Source organism: Hesperophylax consimilis, chromosome 29 (genome assembly GCF_061612785.1).
Source record: "Hesperophylax consimilis isolate HC1 chromosome 29, BYU_Hcon_1.0, whole genome shotgun sequence".
Lineage (NCBI taxonomy): Eukaryota > Metazoa > Arthropoda > Insecta > Trichoptera > Limnephilidae > Hesperophylax > Hesperophylax consimilis.
Window position 1 is genome coordinate 4761783 of NC_142864.1, and position 15933 is coordinate 4777715.

Consider the following 15933-nt stretch of genomic DNA (forward strand, 5'->3'; position numbering starts at 1 on the left):
ATTAACAGAAAAATACAAAAATAATACGATGAAGGTAAAAAGAAAATAAAAGTACAGTTAGTTGAGGTTTGACCGGTCGGTAGCTGAGTTGACATCGCGTTTGGATCCCACCCAGGCGTAGTGTCTTCAATTCCTCGGCTGGCTAAGTCCTCCATCACAACACAAGCTACATTTTCCGCTTACTGTTGTGGTAGTAGGACATTTTCAAATAATGTCAGGTTATTCGTAACCCGGTAATGTTTGTCTTTCTTTTTAAAAAATAAATAAAATAAAATAAAGTGCCCGAAAATATTTTTTTTATGACTTGATTACAAAACATAATTTTTTCTCTACTTTCAATAAATGTAATATGATTGTAACATATATATATAAACCTTCCGGAAGAAATTCTCTAAATGATAGTGAAAACCCTATCAAAATCCGTTGTGTAGTTTAGAAGAACTAAGAGCACAAACAGACAGACGCGGATAGCGACTTTATTTTATACTATTTAGAGATCAGATATTAGCGCATCAGCAGAATGATGCCTGCACATTAAATAATAATAATAATAAAATATCTAAATGATTCCAACGATTTGTGATATTATCAGAATCCACTAGCTATGACAGTAAGAATGACAGCTGATTTGGAAACATGTACAGCGTGAACATATGTAAAAGGCGAAACTCCAGTTCCAAAAAGTCCAACAACAGACATGGAGACCCTTGACAACACGGTTGAAGACAAATCACCTGAAGAGGCGCAGAAAGATATACCAATGCCACCTTCACCAACCATCACAGGTTTAAGGATACCTGAGCAGAAGGAAGAAGATATAAATCACCCAAGTGCTCCTATCCTTCACGACAGAAAACTTTCAATCGAAAGTACTACCGATGTTTTAGAAAAGGACACTTCTCCTGCTGTAAAGAGTCCCTCTCCATCAATTGCAGAGATAAAGACTCCTGACCACAAGGATGAAGATGATTCACTCAAACCTGATGACAGTATTGAAAAACGGAAGGCATCACTAAAAGAACCATCGCCTGTTGTAGATCAGATAACCACAGCTGAACCAGAACACAGGACCACCACCCTGCCACTTACAGCTTCGAATTGGGTTGTTTTGGGGCGTTTAAAAAGTATGCCATAACCAAATCGAGTTACATGAATATTAATGAATTTTGCTTTTAGTTAGACTGGATTTCCTTATCGATTATTCAACTAACAAATGGCCGAGTGGTTAGAGGCGTTGTCCCGGTAAAACAGAGAACCTGGGTTCGATTCCCAGTTGAGACTGTTACCTTTTTATTATTCTATGTATTGTTCTGTTTCATGTTTTGTTTAGATTTATGAGTATTATGTTCTTCTTCAATGACTTTTCATTTAACTTTTTTTTCTTTTTTTTTATATTAACTACACACAGGAGGCCCTGAAGAAAATAATTTCCCCCAGGGCCTATGTCATCTTTGGGGATGCTGTGTGGAGGGTCTTTTTGTGGAGAGGAAGGAGTGAACATGGGTCTTGAAGAGTCCCATGTTGTAGGAGGGAGGAAACACAGAGGCCGGCAGTTCGTTCCACAGCCGAGCTGTTGAACTTAAGAACGAATCGTAGAAGCGACCCGTTCTCATGTGACAAATGTCAACTGTGTACAAATGTTGGGCGCGCGTTTGACGTGTATTCCGACTACGCACCGGTGCCGAAGGGATCAATGACTCTAGTTCCTCAGAGCATCTTCCATTGTAATACCTATAGAACAAAGACAGCATACCTACCTGACGCCTGTGCTCTAAAGATTGCAGTCTGTTTGTTAAGATTGGGGAATCTATCAAACGGACCGCCCGTTTTTGCACAGAGTCAAGGGTTTTTTTCAGGTATTTAGGGGCTCCGGACCAGAGATGGCTGCCAAATTCGACAGTAGGGCGCACTTGCGATTTGTACAGGGTCAGCAGTTGTGTACTATTAAAGTATCTGCGGGCCCTGTACAGTACGCCCAGCTTCTGAGAGGACAACTTTACTCTGGCTTCGATGGAGCCCCCGTACCTGAGCTGGTCACTTATAGTTACACCAAGCATATCAATGGAAGGCCTGTTCGGAAGATTGCTTCCGTTGAAGGAGACTATATTATCATTTGGATCCCTTTTAGACGTAATCAGACAGGATTGGGTCTTTGAAACATTAAATTCGACGAGATTATTTTTACCCCATGAGGAAATACTCTCGAGATAACCGTCCATTCTCTGCTTCAAAGCCCTCTGAGCCGTTGGAGTTTGTCCCTGTTATCCATAATTTTAACACTTAAAATGTACGGTAACGATTTCCTTAATCTTTGTGAAATTTGCTAATCATAAACTTACCGTTTTCAGGTTATGTAGAGTTTGGAGAGATGCGGGTGGAGTCCGAGAGTCAGGCTCAGAAGGTGGGCACCTTCGCTGGAGTCTTCTGTCCTGTGGTGCTGTCCATGTTCAGCGCGCTGGTCTTCATCAGAATGGGTAAGTAATCAACTATGCCAAGGTTTTTCAAGGCACAGGAATAAAATCTTCTTATCTGAGAAAACCTTACATACAAACAGATTAACTCTTTGCACGCGGCCGTATCAACTGTTGTTAAGGCAAAAAGTCCATACTCACACGCGGCTGTATCAACAGTTGATACGGAAACTTTGACGGCCGATATTCCAGCGCTCTTTCGTCATAAATGTATTTCTTGTTCACTTGGACATTCGTAGAACTATCACGATGCTGACGCCTTTTAGTCCTTTAGTTTACATTTTTGTCAACGGATGGCGTTAGTACTAGTATGTCATTCATAACTTTTCATAACTAAAAATGATCATAGTGTCCCACTTGTGTCTATCACCTAAGTACACACACGCCGAGTGAATGGCGGGACCACATTCAAAAGATACGGTACGTCTTTGTATGAAATTTTATGTTTTTGTTTTTATAAACATCTAAGAGTGTTGACACATGAGGATTTGTTTTCATATTGTGGAGAATAATCTGTTCTGTCTATATAGTCCAATAAATAATGCCAGAATGCTTTAATTTGACATTTAATTGCGTGCATAGGTATTTGAAAATATTTACCCCGTACGGGTATAGATAAAACGGAGCAAATTAACGCGTTCAAAAGGTTAATTAATAATCCATTTTGTTTGCAGGTTTCATAATAGGCAATGCTGGTCTCTTAGTGACCCTGATGCAGTTTGGCATCTCCTACCTCATCCTCATCTTCACAGTGTGCTCCGTGTGTGCCATCTCTACCAACGGTGCCATCGAGGGGGGTGGCGTCTACTGTATCCTTCGTCAAATCAACAAAATACCACCACAATAGTAATGATTCTCCATCAGACAAGCTAAATACCACCACAATACTCACGATTCTCCATCAAACAAGCAAAATACCACCACAATACTCACGATTCTCCATTAAACAAGAAAATACCACCACAAAAGTAACGATTCTCCATCAGCCATGCAAATACCACCACAAAAGTAACGATTCTCCATCAGGCATGCAAATATCATCACAAAAGTAACGATTCTCCATCAGGCATGCAAATACCACCACAAAAGAAACGATTCTCCAACAGGCAAGCTAAATACCACCACAATTGTGTCGGTTCTCCATAAAACAAGCTAAATATCACCACAATATTCACGACTCTCTATCAAACAAGAAAAATACCACAACAATAGTCATGATTCTCCATCAGACAAGCTAAATACCACCACAATAGTGTCAATTCTCCATCAAAAAAGCTAAATATCACCACAATACATAGACAGGATTCTCTTACCTCAGCTCAGCAAAGAACTAGTTAAAAAAAAGTGTCAACAGAGTGAAAAATGACAGAGAAATGTCAAACATTGCCAATTATTGTACAAGTATTGCCAATTTTACAATAAATTTTAGTATGAAATTAATATGGACAGTGAAGATGAAGATATATTTATGATAATATTATAGATATAGTTGAATGGGCTGGCGTAAAGGAGGAAAATATTGGGTTACACGAACGAGGACAGCCAAATATTGAATAGCAGATTTCTTTAACTGTTTTAACTAACTAACTAACTAACCATCACGCCGTTTCCCCGCAGGGGTAGGCAGAGAGGACGGACCGCCAAACAACTCGGTTTTGGCACACACTCCTTGCCTCATTCACATTCATACATCGTCTCATACATACTCTTCTATTATTCTGACTCTTGACATGGCCCGACTCAAGTATCTGATTCACTTGATCGTGCCATGTCTTCCTCGGGCGTCCCCGACTTCTGCTACCATTCGCATTTGCATCATATATCCTCCTTACACCCCTATCTTCGCTCATTCGCTCTACATGCCCAAACCATCTAAGCGTCCCTTTCTTAATCTTACTCATTATGCTTACATCAGCCTTGCACTCTTTGCGGATCTCCACATTCCTCACAAGATCAAACATGGTTTTACCACACATACGCCTCAGGGATCTCATTTCAACAGCATTCAATCTACTTTCATCCTTTCTTTGCCAGTTCCATGCCTCACTTCCATACATCAAGGTAGGTACCAGCACTCCGTTGTGGACTGCTAACTTCGCTTCTTTGGACAATTTTTTGTTAGCGCCAACGGCGTTCAGTCCTCCATTAACGGAATTACCTGCATTTACCCTTCTTTCAATATCTCTGTCAGCCTTCCCATCTCTCGTAAACATACTTCCTAAATACACAAACTCATCCACCTGCTCCAAGTATTCCTCATTCACAATTATATTGCACACTGTTTTCGTACTCTCTCTTTCAAACACCATTACTTTAGACTTACTTACATTCATCATTAACTCATTCTTCATGCATACTTCGTTCATCCTAGACACGAGAGACTGTAGATCTTCTATACTATTAGCAATCAGCACCGCATCATCAGCATACAACAGGCAACATACTTTCAAATTATTCAAATTCGCTCCCAATCCCACCTCTTTCAATTCTTGCATACAATTATCCATGTATAGATTGAATAACCACGGTGACATTACGCAGCCTTGTTTAACACCTTTTGTGATATCAAACCACCCCGTAAAATCACCGTTCACCCTAACACATGCAACGCTTCCCTCATACAGAGACGCAATTGCCTGAGTCAGATTTGTATATTCACTCCATACTTGGACAACACCTTCCATAGCTTTTTCCTGTCGACTCGGTCGTATGCTTTTTGTAGATCTACAAAGGCACAGAAAAGTTTCTGGTTTTTTGCCAGAAACTTTTCAATGAGCATACGCAATGAGAAGATCTGGTCCATGCACCCCCTTCCACTCATAAAAGCACCTTGCACATCCCATATTTTATCTTTTGTTTCCTTTCTTACTCTTTCAATCAAAATTCTACCATACAGCTTGCCAACTGAACTTAGCAGGCTAATAGCCCTATGATTCCCACATTCCATACGTGACCCTTTACCTTTGTATAATGGCATGATCACAGCCCTTCTCCAATCTAAAGGCGTATAACCTTCCTTTAAACATTGGTTAAAAAGATTGCACTTTCCAATGTCAAAATGGCGTTTCGAATACTGGATGGTGTTTTAAATTTCGCAATCTTTGTTTCTCATTCTGCTTGGAGTTCTAGCTTCGTTTTGGCTTGTTTTTACTGTCCATGTTGCCACTAATAATAATGATAATAATAACATGGCATTTATATAGCGCAGTTTAGTGTCATTTCACTTCAATTGCGCTTAACTTTAACAAACTAAAAAACGGTAATTTAGTATTAGTGGTCATGTTCTTAAAATTATTCCTACATTGTGCCTTACCCAATACAGATCTAATATTATAACACTAAATATACTGTTTATATAAAGTAATGACAAAACTTAGAATAACAATAACAGCAGGACAGGACAAAACAAGAATATTAAAACTAAAAACATAATATAAAACAGGAGGCAGTTTGTGCTCAGAAATGAGAATCTTCCGAGCAGACATTTTAAAAGGTACAATAAGGAGGCAACCAAAACCAAACAATTACTGGAAGTTTTAGAATATGGCTTATTATAAAATATTGAAAAGAAGTACTAACACTTATTAATTGTACTAATGTACATTCGCTGCATTAGTAAGGGTCAAGATCGTTGGTTTATTTATTACAATATTTAAAAGAAATTATGTGTCGTGATAATACATACAATAAAGAACTCGTCTAATTTAACATTTAAAGTTTTTACTTTGGTTTCATTTTATTGTGTATGAAAGTGGGCAGGGCCACTCAAGATGATCAATGATAAAAATATTTGGAAACAGGCAAATAGAGCGTTGCTCAATAAACCACTTTGGCTGATCGATGCCTCAGGTTGATGAATCAAAAAGTTAGGAACAACGGCCCTAAGCGTACTAACCACTAAACTAAACTAAAAATGCGTATATTATTTTCCTTAACTTGTATTTCTCCAGTCATGATAAGCAGATCTCTGGGTCCGGAATTTGGCGGCGCTATAGGAACTCTGTTCTTCTTTGCGAATATTGTGTCTAGCGCTCTTTGTTTCTCTGCTTGCACAGAAGGGATAATCGAGAACTTTGGGCCTTCTGGTGAGTTCACTTACTGCTTTTTCACACTACATATTATTAAATACTAGACCCTTGAAAAATCACTGGATAGTCTGAATTCTCGACAAATCAGTTCCAATTTTGAAAATGGCAAATATAAGACAATGAATGAAGCAAGGAGTGTGTGCCATGATAGAGTTTTATGGCATTCTATCCTCTCTGCCTACCTCTTCTGCGAAACGGTATGATGGTAAGTTAGTTTTGCTACAAAGTTGCGCTTGAACCCCAACTAATCCATTTTTACTTCTCTCTAGGTTATCTGGTTGATGGTTTGCCCGACGGTCACTGGTGGCGCACTCTGTACGGGTCTCTGCTTGCCCTGACAGCGCTCGGAATCAACCTGTTGGGTGCCCGATACTTTGCCAGGGCTAGTCTCGCCATTTGGACGGCTGTCACTCTCTCTCTGGCCAGTGTGCTTGTGTCTTTCTTGATACCCGGAGAAAAAGATGTGAGTTTTTAATATGTCTTTTACAGCTTCCTGGATTGATAGCAACTATTGTGGTGTCATTATTTGATTATTATCTATAAAATAGATGTCATCATTATCTCTTATATTTGTTGATTTATCGATATTTTATTTAATGAATAAAGGTGCAGGACCTGAAATGGTCCCTTGTGGAATACCATTTTTCGATCTGCCAACTACGGTTGTTTGGAAAGACGCATAGTTGGGGGTGATATAATGTATTTTTCTTAAATGAAATAGATTTTGTCGTCATTCTTCATTTGAATAGTGGTTATTTTGTATGTTTGAGAATTATAATAGGGCTTAAAGTAGTGCCTTGTGAATACCAATTTTTGCTATGCCCACTACAGTTTCTTAGAAAGATGAATAGTTTGGGTGTAGTTTTGTAGTTTTCATCGATCTTTTCATTATATTTTGTATTCATAATAGTTGATTAGGCTATTTGGATCCTGCCATATGCATATTCAGCTCTGGTTAGCAACACTGTTAAAGCCTTTTGAAGCAACATTTCCACTCTGAATGATGGTCTCATCGTGGCGATAGGTACTGAAACTATCTACCACTCCTGAATGTGCCGCAAAATCACTATATGTATTATAAACATACTCTTGTATCTTAAAATGTTGTGAGTTTGGCAGCCACCTCTGGCCTGGAGCCCCTAGAAATCGGAAACAAAAAAAAAATCTTCTTGCAGGTGGCTATCCCAGAGTCCAACACCATTGTGAATGCCACCCTAAACATAACTGGGAACTACACCGGCCTCAGCAGTGCCACCCTGACTGCCAACCTGTGGCCCAAGTACGGCAGGGATTATAGCAGTGATGGGGAACAGGTGGACTTTGCCACGGTCTTTGGTGTTCTGTTTTCGGGGGTGACTGGTGTTATGGCCGGGGCCAATATGAGCGGTGAGTCTTTATTCAACATATTGTTATATACTGATGGATGATGGCCTCAAAACTTCTTTTGATTTTCTGCGGTTAGGATTTATATATTACAACAGAATATAAATCTCGGATGATACTTCCTCTCTAAAATCATATCAGTAAAAATTGTTGGATCTTTGGAAATGGATCCTACAGAATTAACCTTATACTATCGTAATATTATCGACTAAGGGGGTATTTCACTATGTCGGGCTAAATATCTGACTAGCTATCCGTTGGTTGGCTTTAAAGATCAGAATAACTTCGTTATTCAACGGCGACCGTTTTACCATTGTTTCGAGCTTCCGGATAGATAACACTCGAAATAGTCTGGCAATATCGCAAAATGTTTGCAGTTTCTCCATCTACTGCCACGGCTGCCATGCGTCACAGTCCGCACACCACGAAGTGTGCATTTTTTTGGTTATGTTATGTTGATTATCAGGTCATTTTAGATAGATTCGTGTCGAATTAATACATTGTTTCTTATTTTGAACACAATCAAATAATTCAGGATGGATCATACAAGCATTCAAATTTATTCAACAAAATTCGACTCACTTCTCAGCTGTCAAACTCGGAATGTTTTGACGCCATCTTTGATTCGAGGAATAGCGCCTAACGTCTGGTTCGAGCACTGATTAGTCAAATCGAACTTTAACCCGAGCGTTAGCGTTATTCAGATATAGTGAAAACGAAAAAATGACTAATCCGCGGATTAGTGCTTGGTCAGAACATAATCAGAGATAGTGAAATACCCCCTCAGTGTAGTGTCCTGTTTTAACTCAACGGTTTGGCATTTCATTTGTCTGTAAATTTGTTTGTACATACATATATTTCCGGTTTCTAAAATCTGCTGCATCCACTTTATTATTCAAGCAAGCCTTACTTTGACTAGATGGCTAACTTTGACTGAGCTTTTTGATATTATGGTACCTTCGTACGAACCTGAAGAAAAATATATCAATTGTGTTTTATTTGAAATTAAAAAAATGTTAAAAAAATTATAATTAAGTGGTAGGTACCTAGTTAAAAAATCTTGTGACTGCAGAGGAAATTTTGGTATGGATTTATTAACCCCTTGGGAAATTTTGGGAGACATTTTTCACAGACACCAAACACTAATACGAGTCTTTTTGAGAGATTTATCTCCCAGACTGACATGGTCGCATAAAAGTTATGCTATCTCATTTTGTATTACGGTGAGATATATGATTTAAACTGTGTAAGAAAGAGAGAATACCACTCTTTCAGTTTGGATACGAAATATTACCATAGAAGCTTCTGAAAATTTTAAATTAATTCCATTAAATAAAATTTTGCTTTTGAAAAATGTTTGTCAAGGTTTGCAATTTTTTTGCTAAATATTTAATACATCATATGAACAAAAGTGAAGTGACAACAACTTTTATAATAACTTTGTCTAATTACTGATGTGTTTTAGTTTCGTTTGAAATGGCAATTACGGTTTACACAATAAAAATTATCCATAAGCAATTTTAAAAACTTTCAAATTTTAATACTTTAAATTGCATATGTCAATTTGTGATACTAAAATCTGAAAGAGTATTTCATCTGCTTTTAAAAACAGTATTTTATTTTGAAATACACTAAAAAACAGCGAATTTATCTGGAATCGAATGTAATGCACAAATATTTTCTGCATTCTGACAATTAACTTTTTTTTTTTATTATTGAATAAATAGTTAATACATATCAACAAACAAGTCCTGCTAAGCCAATTGAATTGGCTTGTCAACAGGTGCTTAAAGTTTAGTTACATATACATTTTTATAAGTTATAATTTATTGAATGAAAAAACATACACTTAGTAAGACACCACTTTATTTTTGAATTAATAACAATAGCCAACCGGGTTTCGCTTGTCCCAAGCTTCATCAGGACTAAATATCAAGTAAAGCAAATTAGATACAGGCACATATAAATATAGGTAAATGAAAACAATGAGTGAAAGAGATACAAAACAGATAGAAAGAGATGCAAATAGAAAAGGTGGAGACAAATTATTAAGGATGATGAGGAGGGTGGGGGGGAAGGAAATAACAGTAATTTTAGTTGGAATTGAAAAAATTGAAACAAATAGCATCAAATAAATTCCTATTTAACAAATCTCATAACCCTAATAATATAAACATAAATCAAACATTCCAATGGCGTAGAGTTCTGTATACAAATAACTTTTCTTCTTTAAGCGTTAAAAAATTCCCATCTGAAATAAAACCCGCTTTTTACACTAATAATAATTTAGGTAAATACTTAATTAATACTAAAGATAAAGACGACAAACTAAGCCACTCGGGCATATATAAACTTAATTGTAATGATTGTTCTGCTTTTTATATCGGAAAAACGGCCCGGAATGTCAACTTAAGAGTAAAAGAACATTTACGATGTTTAAACAATAATGCCTTTTCAGAATTCGCGAATCATTTAATAGAATCTAATCATTCATTTGATAAAATCTCGGGAACTAAAATATTGCATAAAAATGGATCTGGAATTAGATTAAACAACTTAGAAGCCCTTGAAATAAAAAAAGCAGTTAATAATAATTTAAATATAATAAATAACCAAATTAATTTATCTGATAGTCCCATATTAAATTTATTCCGCCGCTGAAACTGTTATTTCCTTCCCCCCCACCCTCCTCATCATCCTTAATAATTTGTCTCCACCTTTTCTATTTGCATCTCTTTCTATCTGTTTTGTATCTCTTTCACTCATTGTTTTCATTTACCTATATTTATATGTGCCTGTATCTAATTTGCTTTACTTGATATTTAGTCCTGATGAAGCTTGGGACAAGCGAAACCCGGTTGGCTATTGTTATTAATTCAAAAATAAAGTGGTGTCTTACTAAGTGTATGTTTTTTCATTCAATATGTCACACCCCAAAGTATTTGCTTCCTTCGAAAATAGTTATAATTTACATCTTATATCTACAGAATCAACATTTTTTCATACATATTAAAGTAATTTTTTTTTTTCCGATAGCTTAAGAGAAGTAAGTTTTAAGAGAAGTACATTGCGAAATGTCAGAGGCTTTAGGGGTTAAATAAGAGAGATTAGATGGAATGCTGTGAAATCCTTGTTATTAATGTAAGAGCTCACCTATAGATAGCACTCGTAGTTGTATACTAGGTTACCATGGGCGCCCGCAGTGGGGGGCAAGGGGGGGGGCAAGTATCCCCCCTTGCCCCCCCCGGATTTATTTGAAATAGTCAAATAATATTACTTTTATTTTAAATCACTTCGTGTTAGCATAAAGAAAGTGTGGAGAGACAGAACGTTGGCCAGCCTGAAGCAACAGGAGCGACACACCGGTGTGATGTCAGCGTCAAGCTTTACTAAAAATATTTTGCCCCCCCTAGAAAATTTTCTTCGGGCGCCTGTGTAGGTTACCCATAGATGACGTTAGCTGTCGAGAATAATAGGATAGTAAATAAGTATGCCGGATGACAGGTACCAAGAATCATTTAAACTGCGAAAGAGGTGGGTTGATTGACTGTATGAATGAAGATTGGAGCGGGATGGACGCCTGAGGACTGTAGACAGAACTGAATTATTTGAGTTACGTAACATTTTACTGTTTAGGTGAGCTGAAAAACCCCGGTCGCAGCATTCCCCGAGGCACGCTTGCAGCCTTGGTGTTCACTGGGCTTACCTATCTGGCCCTGTCTCTCTTCACGGCGGCCTCGTGCGATAGGTTCCTGCTGCAGAACAACTACATATACATGTTACCCATCAACGTGTGGCCTCCGTTTGTAGCCGTCGGTGAGTTTTCATACCCTCGCCGTATTATCTTTTGATGTCTTTGAAGATTTGTCTCTGGCAATTGAAGAGTCTTATAATCTTGACCATTAGCCTTATAGATCATAAAACTATTGTATGGTTCTGTAAGTCCCAAAGACTTCAATGTGCTGATCATCTGGAAAGAATGTCAGGTGATAGGATGCCGAAAGTTATGTCCAAGCTGATGCACCAGTGGAAGTAACCAGGGGCAGGACGAGGAAGAGGTGAGTAGACTCTGTGGAAGAGGATTGGAGCAGGACAGGAAGGACTGAGGACCACAGCCAGTGAAGAAAATTAATGATTAACATTAATAATCACCTCCTTCAATAAAAATCAATTTCAGTGTTTAACATCTGCCAGGCCCGTGACGGTTAGTATATATATTTAGTGTTTTAAACTGCTTGTGTTATAAACTTGAACATGAAGAGTATTACAGTCTTGACAATTGGTGTCCAGTCACATTGTTTCTCTACTTCCAAAGGTTTGAATGAATCTCATCAATCTAGGCACACTGTAATGCAGCTTTATATAAATATTTTGCTGTGACCAAACCTAGATTCTTGAATCACAATGTTTTGCATTTCCATGGAATTTCAATGCTATCCTTTAGATTTTTGTACCTTCTTTTTTTTATATTTCAGGTGTACTGACAGCAACCTTTTCTGCTGGCTTGTCTAACATGATAGGAGCTTCCAGAGTTTTGGAGGCGTTGGTCAAAGACAATATATTTGGTAAGTTGTTCTTCTTTAGTAAGACGTCTGCAAAACGTTCTTATCTTTCATTAACTTTAAGTATACTTTCTTTGTAGATTGTTGGAGTGCCAATAGGTAGTCTTGTTCGTTCTTTTTTTATAACTTATTATATTTCTCTCTTTTGGTCTTGTATTTTCCAGTGATCTCTTTATTTTCCATTTGCACTGTTTCTTTATCTCTGTCTTTCATCATTAACGGAAACAATTTTCCCAACAAGCCTTTCATTAATATGCTTGGTGTAACTCTAAGTGACCAGCTCAGGCACGAGGGCTCCATCAAAGCAGAGTCACAACTTGGTTTGTTCCCCTTTCCTTCATGGGCAGGCCTATTGTTTTGTGTGTCTATAATTCTAGCTTTCTCTATTTTCTTTACCTTGACTCTCCATTTGTTTTCATATTTACCATGTCATTACTATTCCAGTCTCTTTAACTTTCATTTATAAGTCTACCTAGTCCTTCTCTTTCTTTGACTCTCATTATTTTATCTGTCTTTTCTACTATGCTTTTCCCTTTATTACTATATCTTTCTCCTTATCTTTCCAGGAGGAGTACTGAGCTGGTGCAAAAGAGCAGCCATCTGTGTCCTTGTCTCCTGGTTGGGAGCCCAATTGGCATTACTTGGTGGATCCCTCACTGCAATTGCCAGGGCTAATTGTGCCCTATTCCTTCTGTCCTACTTGGCTGTTAACCTGGCCTGCTTGGCTTTAGAACTTGCTGGGGCTCCCAACTTCAGGTTTGTTAATTTAAAAATTACATATTCAATCTCTCAAAAACACGGTTTTAAAAATAGAGGCCAATGGTCCCATTCAGACTTCTTTATATTTGTGTTGTTGATTTTATGATTCAAGGTTTTAACAGCTTAAAAGGTGGAATTGATTTAATTGTCAGTTTCTTATAAAATGTTTCTCATCAATTTCTATAATGATTAAACAACCTACGAGCGCATACATTGCAAAGTTACTCTGTATAAATAAAATCTTTTGCACTAGATCAGTCCGGGTGGCAAGAAATAAACCTAATCAAAGAAACAACCAGTATATTATTGTTAAATATCAGAACTCCCATTTATAGGAGTGAGTGCATTTTGTTCTGTTTTTCTTTCACTCTTATAAACAGGAGTTCCACAGGGTCCTCTTTTGGGTCCTAACCTAATATTACAAATATTTTAACCAATTTTTCTTTGGTTATGTAAGGTTATGGTCATATTTTGACTAACATGATGATCATTTGCATTGGTCTATTTCACAGAAACACCCTCTTCTGGACAGTATCAAAAAAGTCTCCGATATATGTACTGTTTTCTTTTAGACCTACATTCATTTGGTTCTCGTGGCATTCTGCCCTATGTGGCTTGCTGGGGGCCTTAGCCATGATGTTCATAGCGGCTTCAGCTCTAGCAGCGTTGGCTCTGATCCTCTGCCTATGTCTGGTCATAGCATTACATCTTGCTTCACCAGCTGCGGCCGCTGCCCCTTGGGGTTCCATATCGCAAGCTTTGATCTTCCATCAGGTAAACCACTATTCATTTCAAGCCCATATATTTGTGGCGGTTTTGTCTTCTATGTGTATCTCTTCTCAATCTTTTCGCTATTCTTCTATTGCAATATGATCATTAGCTCTCAGTTCTTTCTTTATGCCCTATAATTATATCCCGTTTTATGTTTTCTGGTCGACGTGTAATATTTTAAAAATACCATAATTTCTCATTCACTGATTCTAAGCTTTGTTAATTTTCTTTTTCACTAATCTTCTGGCAACTAGCTTTAAACATGGCCTCGCTCAAATAATGTGTCCAGTTGTGCTGATTTATTGTAACTTTCACTCATCTAAAGCCAGAAGTTCTTTTGAAGTCACCAAATTTGCTCAAATTAGTTTTAATTATTACTATGTACTTGTCTAATAAATTTTTGAGCTTTTTTCTTCTTTATTTTTCATCCTTCTTGCTGCACCTTTTGATTTAGTTCATCAACTGACAATTTTCCTCTTGCAGGTCCGCAAATACCTGCTACTCCTGGACGCCAGAAAGGAGCATGTCAAATACTGGCGCCCCCAGATCCTGCTGCTGGTGGGCAGCGTGCGCTCTGCCCCGTGTCTGGCGCGCTTCTCCAACCAGCTCAAGAAGGGGGGTCTGCTGGTCCTGGGGCATGTGCAGAGAGCCCAGCCTGCGCCCCCGCTGCGCCCCTGGCTTACGCTGGTGGATCATCTCAAGGTGAGATCAATAGACCGGATTATGTCAAGTACTGGTACATCCAATTCGAAGAATTGTTTGTTAATTTTTTTTCTTTTATGTTTTTAGATCAAAGCATTTGTAGAACTGTGCACTGCGGGCTCGTTCAGAGAAGGCGCGAGGCAGTTGGCTCATCTCAGTGGCCTCGGAGCCATGAAACCCAACACTGTGATGCTGGGTTTCCATGACGACGCCCCTCAAATCGACCTGTTCTCACAGTAAGTCGCAGTTGGGTTCCTTCCTATCTTTTATATCTATAATAATTATTACCAACAAATATATATGTTTTTCCATTTTTCTAAATGGTGTTTATTATTATTATTATTATGTAATGAGCAGGCAGCATTCTGCTGATGCGCTCATATCTGATTTCACAACAAGTTTGACAGTAATTGAGTTGTTTTAAGTTTGAACTAAGTCCTTTCTTCTCTCCAAATGTGAATCCAATAGAGCTTTGAATTGATTTATATTTGTTGCATCGATGACATGTTGTGGGAGTTTGTTCCAAGCATCCACTACTCTATTTGCAAGGAAGTGTTTTCTAGGATTAGATGCAAAAGGCGTTTTGGTAATTTTTTTTGAGTGTCCACGGAGATTTATATTTTTATTAGTAGTGAAGATTTCTTGGATGCTAGGGCAACTGTAATGTCCAGATAAAATGTTGAAAGTCTCGATCAAGTCACCCCTTTCTCTTCTTTCTTGTAAGGTTGGTAATCTTAGTTCCTTGAGTCTATCTTCGTATCGTAGATCTTTCAGAGCTCTTGGTATTTTGTCTCTGTACTCTCTCTAACAGATTTATATCCTTTGCGAAGTAAGGACTCCATATTTGGAAAGCATGTTTATGTTTATGTTTTGTTCCCCAGGGCAGACTCTCCGTTCCACAGCCCGGCATTGCAGGCAGCCTTCCCCGTCCAGGAGAAGACCCTGGCGGGACCCGCCGAGTACGTGGCGCTTCTGGCGGATGTCCTGGCCATGGACAAGGGCCTCTGCGTCTGCAGGCACTTCCAGCGGCTGGACATGGCACTGGTTGAGAAGTAAGTTCACATTTGTTTATTGGTTGTTGTGATAGACGAATAGCCTTCTATCAATCCACTTTGAATTTTAGCTCTTCACATTTTAGGATAGTGTGATTACTATTCTTCTAATATTATTTATAATTTTATTAATTTGGGTGTTTGA

General features: G+C 38.1%; 1 protein-coding gene across 1 annotated transcript in view; it reads left to right on the forward strand.

Moving 5' to 3' along the window:
* LOC149409797 (solute carrier family 12 member 9-like) overlaps positions 1-15933 on the forward strand; it is a 32957-nt gene that overhangs the window by 11119 nt on the left and 5905 nt on the right. Inside the window, exons 2-13 of the mRNA XM_089649073.1 lie at positions 2349-2474; positions 3146-3280; positions 6422-6556; positions 6829-7022; positions 7735-7945; positions 11579-11758; positions 12418-12507; positions 13071-13260; positions 13836-14037; positions 14518-14736; positions 14824-14972; positions 15618-15788. Of these exons, the coding sequence (XP_089505199.1) occupies positions 2349-2474; positions 3146-3280; positions 6422-6556; positions 6829-7022; positions 7735-7945; positions 11579-11758; positions 12418-12507; positions 13071-13260; positions 13836-14037; positions 14518-14736; positions 14824-14972; positions 15618-15788 (2002 nt within the window). The remainder of the gene's footprint in view (positions 1-2348; positions 2475-3145; positions 3281-6421; positions 6557-6828; positions 7023-7734; positions 7946-11578; positions 11759-12417; positions 12508-13070; positions 13261-13835; positions 14038-14517; positions 14737-14823; positions 14973-15617; positions 15789-15933) is intronic.